This window comes from Centruroides sculpturatus, unplaced genomic scaffold, assembly GCF_000671375.1.
Source record: "Centruroides sculpturatus isolate CEXI.00-Female unplaced genomic scaffold, Cexi_2.0 scaffold473, whole genome shotgun sequence".
NCBI classification, from domain to species: domain Eukaryota; kingdom Metazoa; phylum Arthropoda; class Arachnida; order Scorpiones; family Buthidae; genus Centruroides; species Centruroides sculpturatus.
Window position 1 is genome coordinate 345792 of NW_019384687.1, and position 22785 is coordinate 368576.

Here is a 22785-nt window from a genome sequence, read left to right on the forward strand (position 1 = left end):
ATTACGTTAAAAATCAATTGAGATAAACTATAGGCTATATTAAATAAAAAATTAAATCATTAAACATATTCTATGATCTTTATTTTGATATTCGATTGGATAATAGTGGATAATAGTGCAAATACTTAATGCTTTAATATTTATTTTTATAAATAAGAATATAACTTTATTAAATTTTCGCATCTTTTTGTTATAAAAAATTAAGTCAATAAGACCATCATAAATTACTTTAAAAATATAGAATTTAAGCTAAGATATACATTTTATTATTCTAGGAATAAATTCTATTGTTTAAGACTAGGGCCGTCGTGAGGGGGTCTTGGGATGTTTTTCATGGCCGGAGAAAATTTAGGCCTGTAGTGGTTCCTACCCCTATAAAAATTAATGTCATTTTTATTAAACAGAAAATAATATATTTAAGATTAATAAAGAAACGTTCTACATACTTTATTTTTTCAAAAAATTGACAAAAAAAATGATTCGCTCTACCTCCTGGTTCCATATAAGCTATCGACAGTCCTGTTTAAGACATGCCTAAACATTTTATTTTCTATTGTTAGACAGGTTTATTCATCTTTAATGGTTTTGATGTGCATTATTAAAATATAGACTTACTCGGTTATTAAAATATATGCGGTTTATGATACTTGCATTCTAAGTAGAATAATAATAATAATAACAAGAACAACTTATTTAAGGTTCTCACATTGAGTCGTTACCGAAATTAGAATTGAATTTAAATTTTCCAGGAAAATTAAAATAGATTTCTAAGTAGATTTATCTTTATTTAATTGAACAAACAGCAAAAATGTTTCCCGATCGTGTTTTAATTACTTTAAACTAATTTCGGTTGCCAACAATCTTATCAGAGTCAAAAGTAGATAAGGCATTTGACTCCGCAGATAAGAGAAAATTTAGAGTCGATTTAATTCATAATAACCATTCACTTAAACGTTCGGAGTCACAAAATGATTTATTTACTTAATCAATTTAATTTAATTTACACGCTTTTTCGTTAAAATAATTGTTAAATATTAATTTCGAACATATCAGTTACGACTTCATAAATCCTAATAATTAGTTTCTCTAAGTGAAATTGTAAAGATTCTTATGTTGTTAAAGAATAAAATGAGCTAATAATAAAGGTAATAATAAGTTAATTGAGCTTAATTAAATAGTATAATTTTGTTAAATGATATCTTTTAATAAATACATAACTTTGTATTTATTTGGCAACTACTCATTGGTAACTGGTAATTGTAAAGTTACATTGATTCACGATAAGAATATCTTTATTTATTAAAGTAATCCGGCTATCTATAAACTTTATTCGAATCTATAACTTACTTTATATATAATTCAATCAGTCTGTAGAGAAACTACCTCAATTTTTGATTAATTTAATATATAAAATCAAAAAAAAATTGTAGAATTATTTTCTTATTCTAGATCAGTGGCAAACGTTATCAAGAGATCTTCGTTTTGACAAGCATCTGACTGGTAAGATAAGATTTTTATCAGTTGGAAAGAAAATATATAAATTAATGGTGTTTTTATAATACATTATTTTACTTTATTTTATATGGCTAACTTGTATCTGATTTATTAAATCAGGAGAAAAATAATTTCGTTCTACTTATCTATTTTGTTAGATGCGGTATGTTACGAAGGTACTGCAGGTACTACGAAGGTCTGTTACATATATATATATATATATATATATATATATATATATATATACATAAATATTATTTGTTTGATGTGTCAAAACTTTGTTTGATATCTCTAAATTTCTTCAAAATTTTATTTTAAAAAAGAAATTTATGTTGTTTCTGGAGTTTTGTTTGAGAATTTGGAAGAATAAAGCGTTAAGAAACAAAGAAGATTAAATTTTGTTTATGCAAATTGAAAATATCTTTCCTTTTTTTCAATTTTTAGAAGTACTTCTACAAATTTGAACATTTAAAAAATTCTGGACAAAATATAAGCCATGCTTTAGACTATTAATAGCAGTTTTATAAGTATGCAAATATAGTAATAAAAATGAAATATAGTAATTTTATCTTATCATCGAGACCAATTAGTTTTATAGATTGACCATTCCCGTTTAATAAAAATCAGGGAGGGCTATTAGAAGCATTAACTAATTACTTATCTGGATCATATGACCCGAGGGAATTTTATCAAATTATCTAATTAAACAGGATTAACGAATTAATAAGAGGCGAAAAATGGAATTAAAACGCTAAAGTTGAATTATCTAAAGTGATGAATTAACCTATATTTCAATTTTTCACGTAGAAGAAAGTTTAAAAATGCACGATACTTTGAATTATTTAAAATAAAATAATAATTTCAGTCGATTTATAATGATAAATTGTAAATTTGCATTTATAAAAATTATGAATTTTAAATGAAAGTATCGTTCGATCCCGAGGCATTAAAGTTTTGATGAGCTCGGAGAATTGTGTTGCAAATCTTTACAAATTTTGTATCCATTGAGATTTAATATAGAAAATTATTCTCTAAAGATGTCATCACGTCATTAATGAGAATATTTTATTAAAATATATCTGAGAATTATAATGGAAGCATTATTTATGTAGCTCTAATCGAGTTTAAACATCAATGATTAACATCTACAGCATTAATCTTCAATCTTCATTTAATGAAAATAAAGTGGACTAAAGCTTAATTATGTATAAAAAAAATAGAAAGGAAAACATATTTTATAAATCTGTGTTATCTTGTATAGATCTACAAACACGAAGATAACATCTGAATCAATCATACATCTCTCAGGTATATGAAACGGATGCAATATTAGAAACAAGCCCTATCTCCTTATTGTAAGATACGTGATTACAGGACTAGCTACGAGTAGATATCCACTATTGATGCTTACTAAGTAACAGCAGCTGAATCATTATGCCGGTAACATTAGCAGATAAGATCAAATTAAAATTATAAATATTAACATATTCGAGACCGTTCGATATATTCGGTAAGAGAATTATCATTATAAATGCCACATTAACAGTCAGATTCGGATCATCGTAAGTAATCCAATTAAAGATATTAGAAAATATTTTATCAAATATACAAAGCGAACTAAATAAAGTATTAATTATCTTGATTATAAAGCAATTAATACTGTTTAATTAGAATTTAATTAAGTATTCTTACTACACATAATATATTTTTCAAATTTAATTCGGTTTAAAGACTGCTCCATTGGAAATTAAGATTAGTATAGTGATTTAATGAAGTTTTCTCTGAAATGTCTCAAAGAAATCCTTTATATATTAGTGAATAAATATTAATTTGATAAATTAGAGAGTTGGAAAATATTGTTGACAATTTTTACACTCGAGTAAACACGAAAAAATATTAATAATGATGAATGAAATTAAGAGCTATCTCAATCAATCCGCTCAGAGGAGCTAAAATTCATGAAGGTGACATTGATTGAAAAGTATGGCAAGTGAATTTAGCAATAATATTCATAAACCGTGTAGAAAATTAATGAAATATTAATTGATAGAATTTCCGTTGTAGAGCAATAAAATTTTCGATGCGCTGTTTCATGTTTCAATTGTATAATTTGAAGAAGGCTATCCAAACCAGTTTTTGGCTATTGCTAACTAGTCTATTAAAGTGGAGTCATTCTGCAGATATGTCATTCAGCAGATGGGCGGCTCTATAATTGCAGTCGAGATGTGAAGAATGATAAAGCTACAATTAGTATAATTAAACTTGGACGTCAACAGGTGATGCGGGTGCCGCTAGGGAAGCAAGAAGATATTTTCTTAGCAGCGATAGGATCTTTCATTTCTCAATCGTTACTCACTTAGATTGTACTTTTAACGGATCTCCATCAAACTAAAACCCCGGTAAGTCACTCGACTGACTTTATATCTAGAGTTATAAAATGATAGTGATGCTTAACTATCAATTTTCTTAGTTAAGAGGCAATATTATGTAATAAATTCTCTCGGTTAAGCCAAGGTAAGTGCTTATAAAACTTCGAAAATAAAATATCATATATGGCATAACTTACTTGTTTTATTGCAAAGTATTTCTACTAATAATAATATTAATTTTAATTAAATTTGATGCTTAATATTAAAGATATCATATCTCTAAATTTCTTCAAAATTTTATTTTAAAAAAGAAATTTATGTTGTTTCTGGAGTTTTGTTTGAGAATTTGGAAGAATAAAGCGTTAAGAAACAAAGAAGATTAAATTTTGTTTATGCAAATTGAAAATATCTTTCCTTTTTTTCAATTTTTAGAAGTACTTCTACAAATTTGAACATTTAAAAAATTCTGGACAAAATATAAGCCATGCTTTAGACTATTAATAGCAGTTTTATAAGTATGCAAATATAGTAATAAAAATGAAATATAGTAATTTTATCTTATCATCGAGACCAATTAGTTTTATAGATTGACCATTCCCGTTTAATAAAAATCAGGGAGGGCTATTAGAAGCATTAACTAATTACTTATCTGGATCATATGACCCGAGGGAATTTTATCAAATTATCTAATTAAACAGGATTAACGAATTAATAAGAGACGAAAAATGGAATTAAAACGCTAAAGTTGAATTATCTAAAGTGATGAATTAACCTATATTTCAATTTTTCACGTAGAAGAAAGTTTAAAAATGCACGATACTTTGAATTATTTAAAATAAAATAATAATTTCAGTCGATTTATAATGATAAATTGTAAATTTGCATTTATAAAAATTATGAATTTTAAATGAAAGTATCGTTCGATCCCGAGGCATTAAAGTTTTGATGAGCTCGGAGAATTGTGTTGCAAATCTTTACAAATTTTGTATCCATTGAGATTTAATATAGAAAATTATTCTCTAAAGATATTTTCTTCACGTCATCACGTCATTAATGAGAATATTTTATTAAAATATATCTGAGAATTATAATGGAAGCATTATTTATGTAGCTCTAATCGAGTTTAAACATCAATGATTAACATCTACAGCATTAATCTTCAATCTTCATTTAATGAAAATAAAGTGGACTAAAGCTTAATTATGTATAAAAAAAATAGAAAGGAAAACATATTTTATAAATCTGTGTTATCTTGTATAGATCTACAAACACGAAGATAACATCTGAATCAATCATACATCTCTCAGGTATATGAAACGGATGCAATATTAGAAACAAGCCCTATCTCCTTATTGTAAGATACGTGATTACAGGACTAGCTACGAGTAGATATCCACTATTGATGCTTACTAAGTAACAGCAGCTGAATCATTATGCCGGTAACATTAGCAGATAAGATCAAATNATAAAAATATGTATTTTAACTTATACAGAAAAAAATATGGTAAAGAAAATAATAAATAATTGAAAGTCTAGCTCATAGCTGCTGCTGTTATATAAACAGATGCATATTTCAGTATAAAAGTAGATTATGTTCTCAATATAGAAAGTATCGTAAAAGTTTCTAAAGTTTATGAAAAATAGAAGAATATAAATTATCACAAACTTCGGGGAAAGAATTCAGAATATGAAATACGCGATAGAAAGTACAAATAATGAATAACATTACAAAATATGGAAGGACAAACAGTGTAAAAAATTCTGTTGTATAAAAAGTTATTTTTGTTACGAGCAAAGAAATTCTCAAAATGATCCAACCGACACCATTGAAATGTATAAATACATAACTGATAAAATCTATGTATAACTACAGTGATGAACACTAACATAATCGTTTATATTTATACAATAAATTCAAATATATTTATTCATTTTACATTGAAAATTGAGTTATATTTTTTAAAATATTAGCATGAAAACAGAAAAATAATAATAATAATTTTATAAATCATAATTTGTTTCAAGCTTAAATTAATAAAGAAATAATTAAATTTAGATTTATATTTTTTTTAAAAAAATAGAGTGATTTAATTAAGTTTTCTCCGATTAAATTTTATTTACAAATATAAATTATTTATGATCATGGTATTTCAAAACCTTAGTTTATTAAGTAAAATGATTTTTGTAAATATTTCAGACTCGATCTCGAACATCTATTAGTAGAATTGATTAGCCTTCCCAAATCCTACATATAAGCAAACTAAGCGCTTGATTCAGACCAAATTTAATTGGTGTTTAAAATCTCCAGATAAGTTGAGTCTAAAAATACTTTAAAGATTTTTAAAAATTTATCGTAAATAATATTTAAGATTTTCTTTGAATGCTCACGGACATATACTAAAACNTGTTTATTTTTAAAAATTCCTTGATCTATTTTAATTTCTTTTCGCCAGATTCATCCAGAAAATTACCAAAATTGGTTCAAGGAAATTGTCTGGGAGCAAAGTAAATTCCGTTAGTTGCAACGTACTTAAAAGCTAGAGTACTAAATCTTAAAAGTGCTTAAATCTGTATAATATTTGAGCCATCCAAATACTTAATTTCGCGGAGATTGGCTCATGTTCATGAGAATTATCAAGCATGAATACAATTTAATTGATGGCCACATTAAAAGCATTAACACGCTTTAATTTTAATTTCTGCCGTGTTATTAGCATGAAAGTAACGTTAAAATAAAATAAAGAGCATTAAATTTTATTAGAAACATGATTATTTTTCAGTTGGATATTATCTAATTAACAAATTACAACTGTATTTTGTTTTCTTTTTTCCTCCCTCTTTCTTAATGACTAAAAGAAAACCGAAATAAACTTATTTTCACGGTTAATCGAAAAAAACGGCAAAGAATTATCCTTTATAGGATTAAAACTGTAATTAACGATCTGTTAAGTAACTTATAAGTGTGATATTCGTTAACTTTCACCAAAAAAAAAAAAACACCTTAATTTCAGTTATAGGATTAACAAAAAGGTAAATGTAATAAAATTAATCATAACTAGCAAATAATTAAATACATAATATCATTAATTCCCTCTCAAAAACACCTTTTTATATCATATAATAGCATTAATAATGACATTAACGGGGTTTTACGTAAGTATTTTTAGAAAGAATTTTAAGTTAGCTCGAATGGAATTTATTATTTATTTTGTTTTTCTATTTTCCCCCTTCTCTCTAAAAGGATAAGTCAATAAATAACAAGATTTTTCAGCCAGTGGCCCCAATTTTCTAATTGAAAACTTGTGAACGTAGTAACGATAACGATGAGGTTTTCCTAATTGAAATCTTGTGAAGAAACGGACAAGAGATTGACATTAAGTCTTGTAATTTGAGAAAAATGTGCTTAGTCTCGTCATTCATCGACTCATTCTTCGTTTAACTTTCCATAAAGAGTAAAACGATCTATTCATATCCATTTATTTAATTAAATTTATTTATATAGGAACGTTAAGTAACTTAGCAATTGGTCGAACGACTAAAGAAACGAATCGTAAGGAATACAAATTTGTACTAAACGTAAGATTTTATGCAATATTAAAATATTAAAAGAAGAAAAAAAAGGTTAACATTTGGGATTTCCGTAGTGCTTTGTTACTTTCATTGAATATGATTAAGCCAATGCGATCTAAACAATTTTCAAGAGAATAAGTTTTGTTAATCAAAATTCTAGGAAATAGTGGAAAAGTCCCGAAAAAACTCTCCCACCGAGTGCATAGAATTTTAACTAGTCAGTTCTCTGAAGAGAATAGTAAAGATTCTAATAGAACTTAACATGTCTTCCCACTGCTGCTATGTGAAATATTTGTTAAGTCACTAATGCATTTACTCCATTTCCTTGATTTTCCTGGATATAAAAATGCTTATTAAAGATCGCGGCAACAATAACAAAGCGAAATAAAAAAAAAGTGTAGTAAATTAAAATAATTTATTTCTAGTCGGGCAGAAGGTTTTTCAGATAAAACAAACTCTTACTTAATCAAAATTACAATTTTTTTATTTATTTTTTCAGTCCATATGGGAATCAATGGAGCAGACACATCTAGAGCTTCTCTTCAAAGAAAATGTATAGGTCTAGAACAGAGAACAGTGGCAGAATATCAAAGAAGAAAACCTCGTCGTTATCGTACTACGTTCACAAGTTTTCAATTAGAAGAACTGGAGAAGACCTTCACCCATACCCATTATCCAGATATTTTCACACGGTAACCATAAACTCTTCTAAAACTATTTTAAAATAAATTTACTTTAACGAACTGAAGAATGTTTTTAATGATAATCGATATTTTAATCTTGTTATCCATTATCCTAAGCCTTATTTATCTTAATAGGGAGTAGAAAATTTTTCTTTCAAACTCATCTATGCCAATTTAGATTATATTGGCATGTCACTTACCGTTATTAGACTTCTGGTTAGAGATAAGGTGAAAGTGACATGCCAATATAATCTAAATTGTTAAAAATGACTTGCAAGAGGGAATTTCTTTCTTTTTATCAACTTTAGTAGAAATGTCTTCTCTTTTTACGGTATTAATAGTTTATCTTTTTAAAATAAACTTTATTTATTTTTATATATATATATTTTTTCTTTTTCTCGATGCAGGGAACAGTTAGCTCTTAGAGTGGACTTGACTGAAGCTCGAGTACAAGTAAGGCATTTCACACTAACTAGAAAGTAAATATATATATATAATTAAAAGAGTAAATCAGTAATTTTATGTTTGGCTGTTTCGTTATGTTGATCATTTAAAAATACTTCACTTCCGAAGCGTTAATCTCTTTTCTAATTATACCGGGATTAGTTTGTTTAAAAAGATTTTCTGCATTCTAGAAATCTATTCAATTTCTATTTTTAAGTCAACTTGTTTGTCTTGAGCAGGAGTAGCTAAGCCAATGTGAAAGGTAATTAAAAAAATGCACAAGTGAATCAGTAATTAATATAGTAAAAATGATATTTATTTAAGCAATTCGTCAAGCTAAATTTTATTATAATTTCACAATCTATAAGGATCAAAATGACAAAAATAACAATAAGAAAAGGATTATAGTATACGAGTGATGCTTTACAATTCAGAAGCGTAATCTCTCTTTCGTATTTTCCATTTTGTTATCTTTTAACTGCATATATTTTTCTTCATATTGCTGTTATTATATACTGGCCTTATTAACTTTTAAAACTTACTTAAAACTAAACTTTAAAATTAAATTATTATTATTATTATTATTATTATTATTATTTATATTCGTTTCCATTCAACAACTCTGATACCCTATATTCTCTTTTCTAAAGGGATTATTATTTTAAAATTGAAATTGAAATTAATACCATTTAAGGAGAAAATAAAATGTAAAGCGATAAAATCACAATTTAGTTCGATTTAAAAAGAAAAGCAATATTCTAGATACATCGAAACGTTTAAAATTCAAAGCTGCGCCCCGATGCAGTGAAAGAGAGGGGGGAAGAAAGAGCAAGACAAACAATTTAAAGAGCGTTTCTGTCTGCAAACAGCAATTATAAGTCTAAATCGTCTAAACACCTTGAATGTTTACCCTCCAGTAAAGACGAACCCGATTTAAGTCTTGTCATATTAGCATAATGACCACGATGTTGGTTGAAGATCTTCAATTATGTTCACTCTTATATACAAATGTCTTACATTACAGAATGACACCCCGAGGACTTGGACCACACCTCTAAAGAAATGAAATTATTTCGATATCCAGTTGTTATCGTAATCGTCCTATGGACCAGCTTTTCTCCTGTTCCACTTCAGATAATAACCGTACTTCTTATATAGGGTATCATTAGTCATTCTGAAGGATAATCTACATTATTCACACATTGATACTCGTCATTTAAAAAATTTCCAAACCTATATAATTCTTTTTTAAAGATTTAGATAACTTTTTCCAGATTTAATTGATGCACTTTTCTTTTTCCTTAAAGAAAACTTCCAGTACTCGTTTCTGTTAGTGATAAATGTTCTACCGCGTAATTATTTATCCTAAGAGAGAGATTTATACATCAGTTAAAGATTATTTCAAGCTTATTTTTCTCTCGTTCGTTGCCATCGAGATATAAATACTAATTTTTGAATTTCTTTTTTTAAAAAAAAGCATGAAAACGCAATGATTTGCCATTTTAACAGAGTAATGTCGGAATACTTCCATTTTTCAAGATTAATTTTCGTAAGTCGTCAGACCGCTCCTTGATATTGTAAATTACAGATTTGTGAAGTATTCAAAAATGGCTTTTATGTATAAACCGAGTAATTTGGAAATTTTTAGATAAAATAAGCTTTTGCCATCGAAGAAATAAGCATCGAATGAGTTAAATATTCATCGCATGATATTTAAATGACCTAACATTAAGCATTCAGTCCAAAATTAAACATTAGCAATTGGTATTTAGTTTGCTCTCGGTAATGATTTATGTGAAAGTTTCTTTGCTGAACTGTAAAACCTATATTTATCTCTTTAAGAACTATAATTTCATTAAGTCATAAAATAAATTTTTTATGACGAGTACCGAGAATATTATGTTACTTACGTATACGTAGAAATCATTATGTAAAGCATAAAAATTATTGTAGAAGAGTAGGTTCTAAAGGATGCATGTTGTAGGATGATTTATAAAATCATCAAATGGGTTTTTTATTCATGAAAAGAACCATTCTAGAACGTAAACAGCCATTTATAGAAATCGGGAATATACATATATGTTAATATTCGCACGTAAATCTTTGTAAAATGTACTTCTATAGTAATCACGTTTTAAAATTATTTAACTAATATTATTCTAATCGTATGAACTATTGTATTTAAGTAACAAAACGCAAGAATGTATAGTGCTATCTATAACTTTTGTATAAATATTCTTTCATATTCAAAAACCATTGTTGGCTATTTACAGAAATATATTGTTTCAAGAGATATTATACTCTAAAATGCCTCTACTGCTGAAAGAACATTCCTGACTAATTATTCTATGTATATTCATATATGAAAATTTCTTTTTCATAAAAACTATCGTAAAGAATTGTTTTATAATGGTTAAATTTAATCTTTATTCTACTTTTAATTGCTGTTTTCACCACTTCCACAATTCTATAACATGATAAACCGATAGATTGTTTTCTCAATCGTTAATGTGATCCGAATTTATTCTCTTTCTATACACATTAATTTATGATCTTTCACCTAAGTAACAAATAAAAGAAAATTTTGTAATGTTTCCTTTAATAAATTACCATAAACAGAAGTTCGGACCTCCGGATACATCAATAAATCTCGTAAGATCCTTTCATCTCTACCGTCCCGTATCACTAAGCATACATCCTCATCCCATTTATCTAAATTTACCAGCTCGTGTCAATTCCGATCAAAGATCCTTTAGCCCAAACCAACGTAACAACTTTTATACCTCTTTTAAACATTACATAACATTTATTTTTTTATGTTGTTATTTAAAAATAATTCCCTCATTAAATTACCTTTTTTTATAACGCGTTTATATTCCGATCACTGCATCATTATGCAGCATAACAAAATATTGAATATTTAATAGATCCGATCGAACGTTTAGATAATATCGAGTGGAACGGCATCAAAACCGGAGATATCGATTCTTATATCTAATTTTATCAGGTGGCAAAGCAATCCAGCTGCGAAATCACATTTCTCTAATAAGAAGCGAGTTTCAAATTACAGGTTATGTTTGTCTAGTGACAATTAAGAGAATTATCTGACTTAAAAACAACCCTTAGCCAAATATACATCAAACTTCAATTGATATCTGAGAAATCTATACTTACTCCAACCCTCCCGAAAATGACACGAGTTGACCCCTGCAAAATACTAGGTTGGCAATGACATCTGACGTTCAACTGTCCATTATTTATTTTCGTGAACGTGATCCGAATGAATCCATGCCTCGTAATACAGGTACAAATGCCAGAGGCACCAGATGCATCAAGTGATGTGACGTAAGGGCGATGGATTTGACAGCAGCCAAAAGCATAATTATACCAAATCGTATAAAATTACAATGGAGTGAATTATATGATGATCGCACTTTTGAATATTAAAATGTTTCCTCTTTATATCAGATCGTGTTCTACTCTAATGCTAATTTAGGCTATTTTACAAGGAAAAAATACATTAAATATATTCATTGCCAAAGTTGGGTTTGTTGATTAGTTTATTCTTTCGTGTCTAATGGAGAGTTGAGACCAATGAAGATGCAAAACTTCCAACTTTCAAAATACTACTGCCCTCTGGTGTTGCTTAAATCAATCATATTTCTTCTTCAAACGTAATAGTTTTTTTTTTTTTTTAATTTATTATTGTAAATTCAGTCTTTGTTCGTACATATATTCTTACTCAATGACTCGCATGATTATTTACTTTTCAGGTATATTTTTTCATAAATATATTTGTATAATTATTGTATAAAGCGCTCCAGGTTATATTAAACCATATTTTACATTGATGATTTCATTCATGTAGTATAATGTCTTACGATAAATTCTTTCCAGAACTTGATGGAATTTTAAGCAGCGCATGATTGAACATTGCTAAAAATTAATATTCCTGCAGGAGTTTAACGCCATATACAATTTTTTTTTTAAATCGTTTGCTATTGTGTAACCTTGAAGGATCGTTTATAGTTTAAAACGATAAGAAATTTATACAAAAAAGGGTGGGAAATTATACAAATTATATGCAGAGGTATACAGAGAATCGTTTCACAACGTAATTGTTTTTCCATCATAGAAATTAAAAAATCATCGTCCTTATATACAGTACTAAACAAATAAAGTAACGTTTGCTTTAAGTTCAATCTTATGAAACTTAAATAGTTTGCGATTCATTGTTTCTGCAAAATTTAGTGCAATAATGTTTTTTATTTCTTCTGAAGGTATGGTTTCAAAACCGAAGAGCAAAATGGCGAAAACAAGAAAGGAATAGCCTACAGAAATCTACGCCCGCAAATTTTGTTAATCAAGAAAATTCTGTTAATTATATGCAGAATAATTACACAATGAAACATAATGTGCCTTCGTACACAGATTGTAATTTCCATACAAATTTATATCATTATCTTTTATCGTCGCCGTTTAATAGTTATTTCCCTTGGGGTCTACAAAATCTTTCCTTTACAGAAACACCGATATTTTCCACTTTTAATTTACCCAATTCTTTTCAAAATTTACTAAGTCTGTCACGATCCAAAATCAACAACGTAAACTGCGCTTCTAAAACTAACAACTGTAATAGTTTAGTAGATTTTAACGTCATGTCTAATCCCCATTTGTTTGGAGTTAAGATATAGAATATAATTTTGTATAATGCTTTTGAATATTCAATTTCTTATAAATACTGTTTAAATTTAGTAAAAGATGATAATTTTATAAAAGGTAATGCTTTAATTATATGTGAATTTTATACTCAAATTGTGTAATATTTGTTGTTCTTTTTAATCTATTAAATAAACTAAAACTTAATTTAGTTCTAGAAAAATTACATTGATACAAGTTCCAATCTAAATAAGATGTTTCTCTTATATTTTCGTATCTAAATGAATTATATATGAAATAAATTTTAGATGAATATTGATAACATAAAATGTAAATAAAGTATTATTTTATGATTAAAATTTATTAAATAAATAGCAATTGGAAAATTCTCTATTAAATTTTTATTAATGTATGTTATATTCTAGTTAAAACTTAATACGAAAAATTTTTAATTGGAATTCTTGTTTAAAATTTTAAATAATTTAATTTAAAATAATAAAATTCTAAAATATATTATTAATGGAAAAATGTTGAAAAAATACAAATTTTGTGTTAAAATGATATATACAATATCCAATATAAAAAATTCTTAATTTAAAATGTTTATAAAAATATCAAATTTATTTTCAATATTGTCATTCTCTCTCAATATTGGAATATTTTTTTTTATAATATTCTACACTTATAAATAAGTAAAATTTTTCTTACATATTAAATTCAAATATATTCTTATATGTAAAAAATATTTACAGAATAAAAAATACATTATTCAAAATATTGAAATATTCAGTTATTGTGAATATAAATGAATAAATAATTTTTGAAGATCAACAATGTCGTAGGCACTCTCTCTTAATAATTTTTCTGTCTCACATTTTAAACCTCTAAAAAATTTTTCACATTCAGAATTCATTCCTTCAGATATTTCTGAAATAAGAAAATAAATCATTAATTTATCAAGTTCATTACAAGCAAATTATACAATAATATATACATAACAATATTTTCATTAATTGTATTATATTAAATTAATGAGAAATAATAATTATAAAAAATAATACATTTTAATTTCTTTTCAAAACAATTTTATATAGTTCATAATATCTATTTAAAAAATTAAGTCCACCTTAAAAGATTAACTGTAATACTTATAAATAATTGAAATAAACAGAGAAATTTAATTATGATAATTATCTTGAAAATATTAAGACAATTTTGAATTTTTTCTGTACTCTAAAGCAGTGGAATTATTTATTTGAACTTTTTCCTTTAATTAAAAAAATAAGTAAATAAAAGTTATTTTATAAATAAAACTACAAAATACACTACTCTTCTTAATGTAATCATGAGTGTTGTTATCATTAATGTTGTGAAAATTAGCAGATTTCAAAATATGTAAGTTAAAAGGCACTATATGCTTTACACACTAAGGCACTATAGAACAAACAATAGTGAATGAATTATATATTAATTAACAACAACAACAATAATAATTATAATTAACAAATCTTCATTTTTAATGTTTTTTATGTTTAAATCTTCACGTTTCTACAAACATTTAAAATTACTTTTTAAAAATTTTTAATAGGTCTTTTAATATCAGAGACAATGAAATTAAAATTTCTACTAACTGTAATATTACTTATCCAACTTAATGTTTTCAGTATAGCCAAGTCTCAAAATGATTACAATTAGCAGAATAAAAATAATCAAAAAAATAATACTAATAAAAATAAAATTTCTACTGTATTTATCCAATTGCTTACATTTACAAAATTTGGGACACATTGCAAAATCTAATAGGTAGATACATTTTTTTAACTTTAGAATATAATTATTCTTTGAAAGAGAAATGATAGCAGTGGCAACACTAAGGGGTTGAAAATGAAAACAGCATCAAGTGACACCATCATAGGGAGTGACATCAAAATGATCTACAAAATTTTTGTGCATTGTTTCAGCAAAAATTTGTTTTTTATTGCTGTGATTAGTTATAACAACAAAAACATCTCTTATAAACCTAGTTCACATGTATCAATATACTTACAATCCTAAAAAACTATATTAATTTACTTTTTGAATTTTTTAATGCATTCTGGTCTCAGAGCTATCATTATCACTAAATTACAATAAAAAATACAAAAATATTTTACATTTTATAAATATAATACAATTACATAAACAAAATTAAATGAAAATACATGTAGTCTGTGTATATGATATTATAATTTAAAATGTGTACTATCAATTTTTCTAGTTTGTCTATCATTGCCATTACATTCATTAATGGGAATTACTGATTTGGAATTCATATGGAAATTATTATTTGTGAACAACATTAGTACCCCGCTTAACGTGGGGGATAGATTCCTAGACGACAAAGCGCTAAATGAAACATCCTTAAATGAGGTCATTTTAACATAGAGTAAATAGGGAAAGGGGAACACATCACCAAAAATTTTACTTTAATTTTAAGTTATTTTTATATTAATTTGCATAATAATATATGTTAAATAACATATAAACATACGCACACAGAAATGTAAAGTTCATTTTTTTTTTTTTTGATGAAAGTCCTGGTTCTTCTGAAATTCTTGGTTTTTGCAATAAAGTCACGTAGTTTCATTTGTTGCTTTTTTTCTTTCCTTAAGCAAATGTTGGTAGCAAGAGATCGCATTCAAAATGACTCGTCTTGCTTTTACACTCCTTTCAAAATCTGGATTGTTCACTACAATTTGATCAACAATTTTGGTTATCCTTACCAAACTTTTAATAAGGAAATCTGTAGAGAAATTCTTTGGGTTCTTCATTTTCAGAATCACTATTTTCCGATTCTACACAAATTCTTTGTTCTGCCAGTTCTTGAAGGTTGTTGGTAAGGCTCTCACCAGAAACCTGCAGTAACTTCTTGATATCCTGCTGTATTGATTAAGTTGACAAAAATTCTTGGATACCTTCAGCCATAGCTTCTTCCACACTCCATTCATGCATTTATCAGTTAATTCTTGCCAAGCAAAGTCGATATTTCCTATGGCATCTTTTATGTTATATTTTTTCCAAAATTGCACAAAACAAACATATATTTAAGGAAAATACAATGCTACGATGAATTGTCACCTCTTGCTGATTGGTTCATGTTCATAAATAATTGTATTATATACGAATCAATGAAATGACACAATAATTTGAATCAGCATAAATTTTGAGCTTTTTTATAAGGCTTTGAACAGACCGCATTATATTGAATCAGTGTTAATCAAGACAGCATTAAGCAGGGCCTTATTGTACATACAAAAAACATTACTAAGCATTCTATATGGTCAGATATGAAGAGAGATCTATGGGGTGAATGACATCTTGAGCTACCATACTGGGAGGTACCAACTCTAGTGATGATGATGAAAATGAGACAGTAAAATTTTATATGATTGCTATATATGATTTTATATAACTTTCAATATAACTTAGAATTAACAGAATATCAAATAACAAGGATATTCAGAGTAAATAAATGAAGCTAAATATACTGAACACTAAACATTCAAAAATCTGGTAAAAATTATTCTTTAATGATTTTGTAGTATTAATTAGTTCAAAATATGCATGATAGTAGTTCAAAATATTTGGAAAGATATTCTTATTTATTAATCTTTCATCATTTTTTGGGGTATTATATTAATCAATATTTTTATTACAATTTAAGATGATTGTCTAATGTTTTATAATGCTATTTACAATAATTATTGCTATAAACATTCAAATAAATCTGTATATTTGAATATAAAATTATGCAAATATGAAAAAAAGAAAATTTCATTGTTCAGTTGTACTGAAGATATGAATTCTTTAAATTTGGTTTGCACTTTTATAAATAATGCTAAGAAACTTATTTATATTAAAATATTTTTGAGACACTTTTTCCATAACTGAACTGAATCAAAATTGCTGTTGTATTTGAATCAGTTTAAACAGACAAAACAAGTTTTTCTAATTATTACGAATTTTAATAATACAATTAAGATATAGGAAAATTTTAAAATCATACGTTGTAAAATCCCAATAACAACAATTATTTATGGACAATAAAGAGATACCATTTTCATGATACATTTTAATTATGAATATATAAGATAATTTGAACTTGGATAGTTTGAAATCTTGTTAGTTCATAACAGTACTTTCATCCTGGCTAAGATATAGAGATTTACATGTTAAAGAATTTGGTAAGTGTGAAATACAGCTACTTCAAAATTTAAAGTGAAAATTCTGTCTGAACTGTGAAATGCATATGTTAACTTGTTTATTTAGAACAAAATGCTTTCAAACTGTAACAGAACAATAGACCAAGAACAACTCTAATCTGGTCAATATGACTTTGCCTTTACAGTAACACATTTTTGAGTGACACTTTACAGAAGATTGGACTACAAGTAGCAGTGTGAGATATTTGTAGGACCCTAGCTATTGTATTTGGGCAACTTACTACTTTTTGGCTACTTTAAAAATAATTTGGACTACATTTCAAGAATTCTGCTTTATTTTCTATGAAACCTATCTGGCAACCTGTGAGGTTCTCATCAGATATGTGCTGTTTACCTGCAGTTTATTTACATCATTATTAATTAACTAAAATGGCATTCTGTATATGTAACCATATTCTGCTTGCTTAATAATTTACATCAGTTAAATGATATATTGTACAGAAATATGTAAATCTCAGTTAATTTGAAGTTGCAATTATTTTGCCCCTTGAATTTTGAACTAACGAGAATTTCCTATAATAATATATGCAAATTTTATTCCTGTATATTAATTTATTAGATATTTAATTTATATTCTAATTTTAAATAAAAAATTTTTCTTAAATCTTACTGTTGTCTTTGGATGATAAACTTTGTCTAGCTTGATCAATATCAACTAATTGTTGAAAATATATTAATTGATTGTAGAGTTGAGAATCTGAATACTAAAAACAAAAAGGAAAAAAATCTTTAAAATAATAAAATAATTTATTTTAAAATAATACAATGTAATTAAAAAAAAATCCTTACTTCTAAAGTAAGACATGCATCTTTACATGACTGACAGAGTGGACCTTGTTTAGTAAAATAAAGTGGAAGTTTTCTAGTCCTTTTTGCACACATAGGATCTTCACATATTAACCATTTCTAGAAAATATATCATAAAATATTAAATTTTCAATAACATAAAAATAACAAATTAAATTTTTTTAATTTGTTATTTTTATAATAAGACACACACTTAGGATTCTCAAAAAATGAATAGTTTAATGCATTATCAATACTTTTAATTTGATTTAATATTTCTTTCATAATTATTTAGTCTATATATAACATTATGAGAAGTTTGTAAGTAATTTTTAAACTTTGATAATGATTTAATTTAATAATAAATAAATAAATAAAACATAAAAAATTTTGAATGAAGTTACCTGATAGTATTTTTGTACATATTGACGCATGATTTTAACAAGTTGATTACGAAATGTATTAGTATAATCACTTAAAAATATTCCACAATTAGGACACTGTGGAAGTTCATATTTCAGTTTTAAAGCCTGCAGAAAAACAATTAAAATATTAAAAGTTAATTTATTAAATTATTCAATAAACATTGTATTCTATATAGATAACACTGAAAACAAACTTTTGCTTATGGTCATCTAAAGATATTATATTACATAATAAGGTTTATACTTCCAATATTATTTGTTTATTAGCTACATTAACTAGTGAATTACTACAAGAATGTTTTAAATTATTTAAGAAAATTTAAATTTTATTACACTTACATTTATAACAAAATCATTTTCAATTTGAAATTCTTTGTGGCATTCTTCATTTGGACACAGAAATGAAAGTTTTTCACAATTTTTAAACTTGTCTTCAGCAGATTGAATAAAACTACCTACTAACTGATCATCATCTTCATGTTGTTGAACTGTTTGCCTGTATGCACTTGGATCAAGGCCTTATTCATTCATTTTGTAAAAAATGCATCAATGAATATTTTTGAATAATAAATAAAAAGTTTATAAATAAAATTTCTGATAAAAGAAATTAGTATTTAACTTTAAAAACAATAATATAATAATTTCCTAATGTTAAGTAATGCAAAATATAAATTTCAATAATCCTTTCAATGTAAATTCTTATTTTGACTATATTACTTTATCATTTAACTGGGTTGATGATTTGAAAAAAATTACAGACCTATAAATTCTCACTGTCATACATTTGTCCTTCCTTAATCTCAAGAATGGAGTTAGATAGATGAAAGTCAAAACCAGATATAAAAAGTTCAGGGGCAGAAGGCCCTGATTATCTATATATGAACTTCCATTTTGGATCAGAAGTCACATTATTTCAATTCAAAAATTTTTTCCTGAACAGAGTTAGATACATGACTGGCATGACTTCGTTATTAACAGGAAAAGTATGATGTACAGGAGCAAGACAGTATTAAACTTAAGTGCATTATGATGAAAAATTGCAGGCCATCATTGTGATAATGTCACAATAAATAATTGCTCATTACAGTGGAACCCTGGTTAATGACCAAATTGGTTAACAAACTTTTATTTTGCAAAAATTTTGTCTCGGATAACGAACAAAATTCAGATTATGAACTTAATGGCTTTTTGTGTCAAATTTGTAAGCTTGCTTTCACAAAACTTTCTGAACCACTTATGGCACGTGGAATCATCAATGGCTCCCTCACCATACACAGAACATATCTTTTTTTTGTATCTGCGAAGCATTCTTGCCTTTTTGGAATAAAAAAGCATAATATGTCGAAAATGCTCCTTATTTTCTGCCATTTGTAATGCTTAACAAAATTTTAAAAACACAACTAAGTAACACAACTTTATTCTCAAATACTAGCTGAGATCCCTTTTGTCAAACAACATCGAAATTTTACACATGTGAAGGAAATAACACTTCAGTGTTGCGTTTTTAGCCAGCTGGTGCTAAAAACGGGACAAACTTTTGCATCAACCTAATAGTTTCCAGTCATTCTGAAACCTCACAAATTTCAGTTGCTCTTAGGCATACGCGAGGTAAGCATTGCTTTTTCGAGTGTGCTAAACTTTGTTTTTTAGTTTTGTTATTTATACTATATATTTAATCAATATGGCACCAAAGAAAGAGAAAAGTGACAGTGGAAATAGAAAACGTTTTAGTGTAGCATTAAAGAAAGAAATTATTGAAAAATATGAGAATGGCATTCGTGTTTCTGACATTGCTAAAGAATATAATGTGGCAAAATCGACTATCTCTACAATTATTAAAAACAAAAAAGCATTTAAGGCTGCCAAAGTGGCTAAAGGAGTGAATGTGATATCGAAACAAAGATCTAGTTTTAGATGAAGTTGAAAAACTGTTGCTAATATGGATCAATGAAAAGCAACTTGCTGGAGACAGTGTTAGTGAAGCTATAATTTGTGAAAAGGCTAAAAATTTATATGACGACTTGTTGACCCAGACACCCAGTACAAGTGCAGACAGGCAAGACTTTAAAGCGAGCCGAGGGTGGTTTGATAGGATTTGTTGAAGAACTGGCATTCACAGCATCATAAGACACGGGGAGGCTTCAAGTTCAGATGAAAAAGCAACAAAAGCATTTGTAGATGAATTCACAGAGTTTGCAAAAAGTGAAGGATATGTCTGGAATCAAGTGTTTAATTGTGATGAGACCGGTCTTTTTTGGAAAAGAATGCCTAGATGAACGTACATAACCCAAGAAGAGAAAGCGCTTCCCAGGCACAAGCCATTGAAGGACAGATTCACTCTTTTATTTTGCGCTAATGCAAGTGGTGACCTCAAAATCAAGCCACTTTTAGTCTACAACGCTGAAAATCCCCATGTCTTTAAGAGCAAAAATGTGATAAAGTCCAAACTGCCTGTACAATGGAAGGCAAATAGTAAGGCATGGGTAACTCGGACTTTATTCATGGATTGGCTCACAGAAGTGTTTGCTCCTACTGTTAAAAATTANATCCCCATGTCTTTAAGAGCAAAAATGTGATAAAGTCCAAACTGCCTGTACAATGGAAGGCAAATAGTAAGGCATGGGTAACTCGGACTTTATTCATGGATTGGCTCACAGAAGTGTTTGCTCCTACTGTTAAAAATTATTTTCAGGAAATGGTCTTCCTTTTAGATGTCTTCTCTTAACGGATAATACTCCAGCACATCCACCAAATTTGAAGGAGGACTTGGATAGTGAACATGACTTCATCAAGGTCAAATTCCTTCCACCCAACACAACTCCATTACTGCAACCAACAGATCAGCAAGTGATTTCCAATTTTAAAAAGCTGTATACCAAGGCACTGTTTACCATGTGTTTTCAGGTTACCAATGATACCGACTTAACTCTTAGAGCTTTTTGGAAGGAACATTTTAACATCCTGGATTGTATCAACCTTATTGACAAAGCCTGGAGTGAGGTCTCTCACCACACTTTGCAATTGGCCTGGGGGAAACTTTGGCCAACTTGTGTCCCAGAGCAAAACTTTCAGGAATTTGAAGAAGAGAGCTCTCCTGATGTAGTGCATGAAATCGTGTCCATTGGCAAGAGTTTGAGAGTAGAGGTAGATGATGCAGTCATGGAGGAGTTGCTGAAAGACCATCAAAATGAACTAACGACAGAAGAGCTGGTTGCCATGCAGGAAGAACAGATGAAAGTCTTACAAGAAGAGCATTCGTCAGAGGAAGAGGCTAGGGAAGAAATCACCAGTACTAAGATCAAGGAAATTTGCAGAAAATGGAATGATGTGCAGGAATTTATCGAGAAGCACCATCCTAACAAAGTTGTGGCTAATAGGGCCATTAATTTAATGAACGACACTGTGCTAACGCATTTTAGAAAAATTTTGATTAAGAGAGTAAGACAATCAACTTTACACCACTTTCTTGTTCCTTATCAAAAGAGACCTCGACTCGAAGAAACTCCCCATGCAGTGCTATCCGATATTTTTATGGAGGGGGATTCCTCTTCCAAGCATTAAGCTCCGTAGAAACAAAGGTATGTACAGTGCTACTTTATTAAATAAAGTTTACATATTTGTTGCTGTAATGATAGATACTACGTTTTCTTATATTTTCATCAAAGAAAACCCATTTTACAAATAAAATTACAAAAATACTGATGGCTAGAATGGATTAATTGTATTTGCATTAATTTCTATGGGAAAAATTGCTTTGGTTAACGAACGGACTCGTGGAACGGATTACATTCATTAACCGGGGTTCCATTGTATAATAATTTTAATGATTTATGTAATTAATAACTGCATATGCCTGGCATTGCTCAGACTTTGAGGAAGTGAGAGATTGGTAAGTTTGAGTTGGGAGAGGGTGATGAAAACAATAGTCTTAGTAAGTAAAATGTATATTTATTGACCTCAGTATTTACAATAATGAAACTGCAAAATACAAAAAAATTGTTTGGGCTACAGTTAATAGGAAATGAATCCAGAAACATTCATCTAGTAGACTTAACATTGTATATTTGCCACTTTGCCAAACCTGAACCATTGT

The 22785-nt window shown here is 27.6% G+C and overlaps 2 protein-coding genes across 4 annotated transcripts in view; one reads left to right on the top strand and one right to left on the bottom strand.

Moving 5' to 3' along the window:
• Positions 1 to 1650: 1650 nt before the first annotated feature.
• On the top strand, positions 1651 to 13281 carry LOC111627086 (homeobox protein SMOX-3-like). Of its 3 annotated transcripts, XM_023370645.1 has the most exons (6): positions 1651 to 1690; positions 3559 to 3893; positions 3965 to 4008; positions 7933 to 8125; positions 8524 to 8569; positions 12841 to 13281. In XM_023370645.1, the coding sequence occupies exons 4-6, from the start codon at positions 7938 to 7940 to the stop codon at positions 13252 to 13254; spliced, it is 648 nt and encodes a 215-aa protein (XP_023226413.1). In that variant the 5' UTR covers positions 1651 to 1690; positions 3559 to 3893; positions 3965 to 4008; positions 7933 to 7937; the 3' UTR covers positions 13255 to 13281. The 3 variants fall into 3 exon arrangements, with proteins under 3 accessions (XP_023226413.1, XP_023226410.1, XP_023226411.1); XM_023370642.1 differs by lacking the exon at positions 3965 to 4008; XM_023370643.1 differs by lacking the exons at positions 1651 to 1690; positions 3965 to 4008 and having other exon boundaries at positions 3431 to 3893.
• Positions 13282 to 14009: 728 nt separating this feature from the next.
• LOC111627073 (DNA polymerase alpha catalytic subunit-like) overlaps positions 14010 to 22785 on the bottom strand; it is a 109452-nt gene continuing 100676 nt past the window's right edge. The window contains exons 37-41 of the mRNA XM_023370628.1: positions 19032 to 19210; positions 18672 to 18797; positions 18271 to 18387; positions 18092 to 18185; positions 14010 to 14146 (exon numbers count right to left, since the gene is read on the bottom strand). Coding sequence (XP_023226396.1) covers positions 14010 to 14146; positions 18092 to 18185; positions 18271 to 18387; positions 18672 to 18797; positions 19032 to 19210 — 653 coding nt within the window. The remainder of the gene's footprint in view (positions 14147 to 18091; positions 18186 to 18270; positions 18388 to 18671; positions 18798 to 19031; positions 19211 to 22785) is intronic.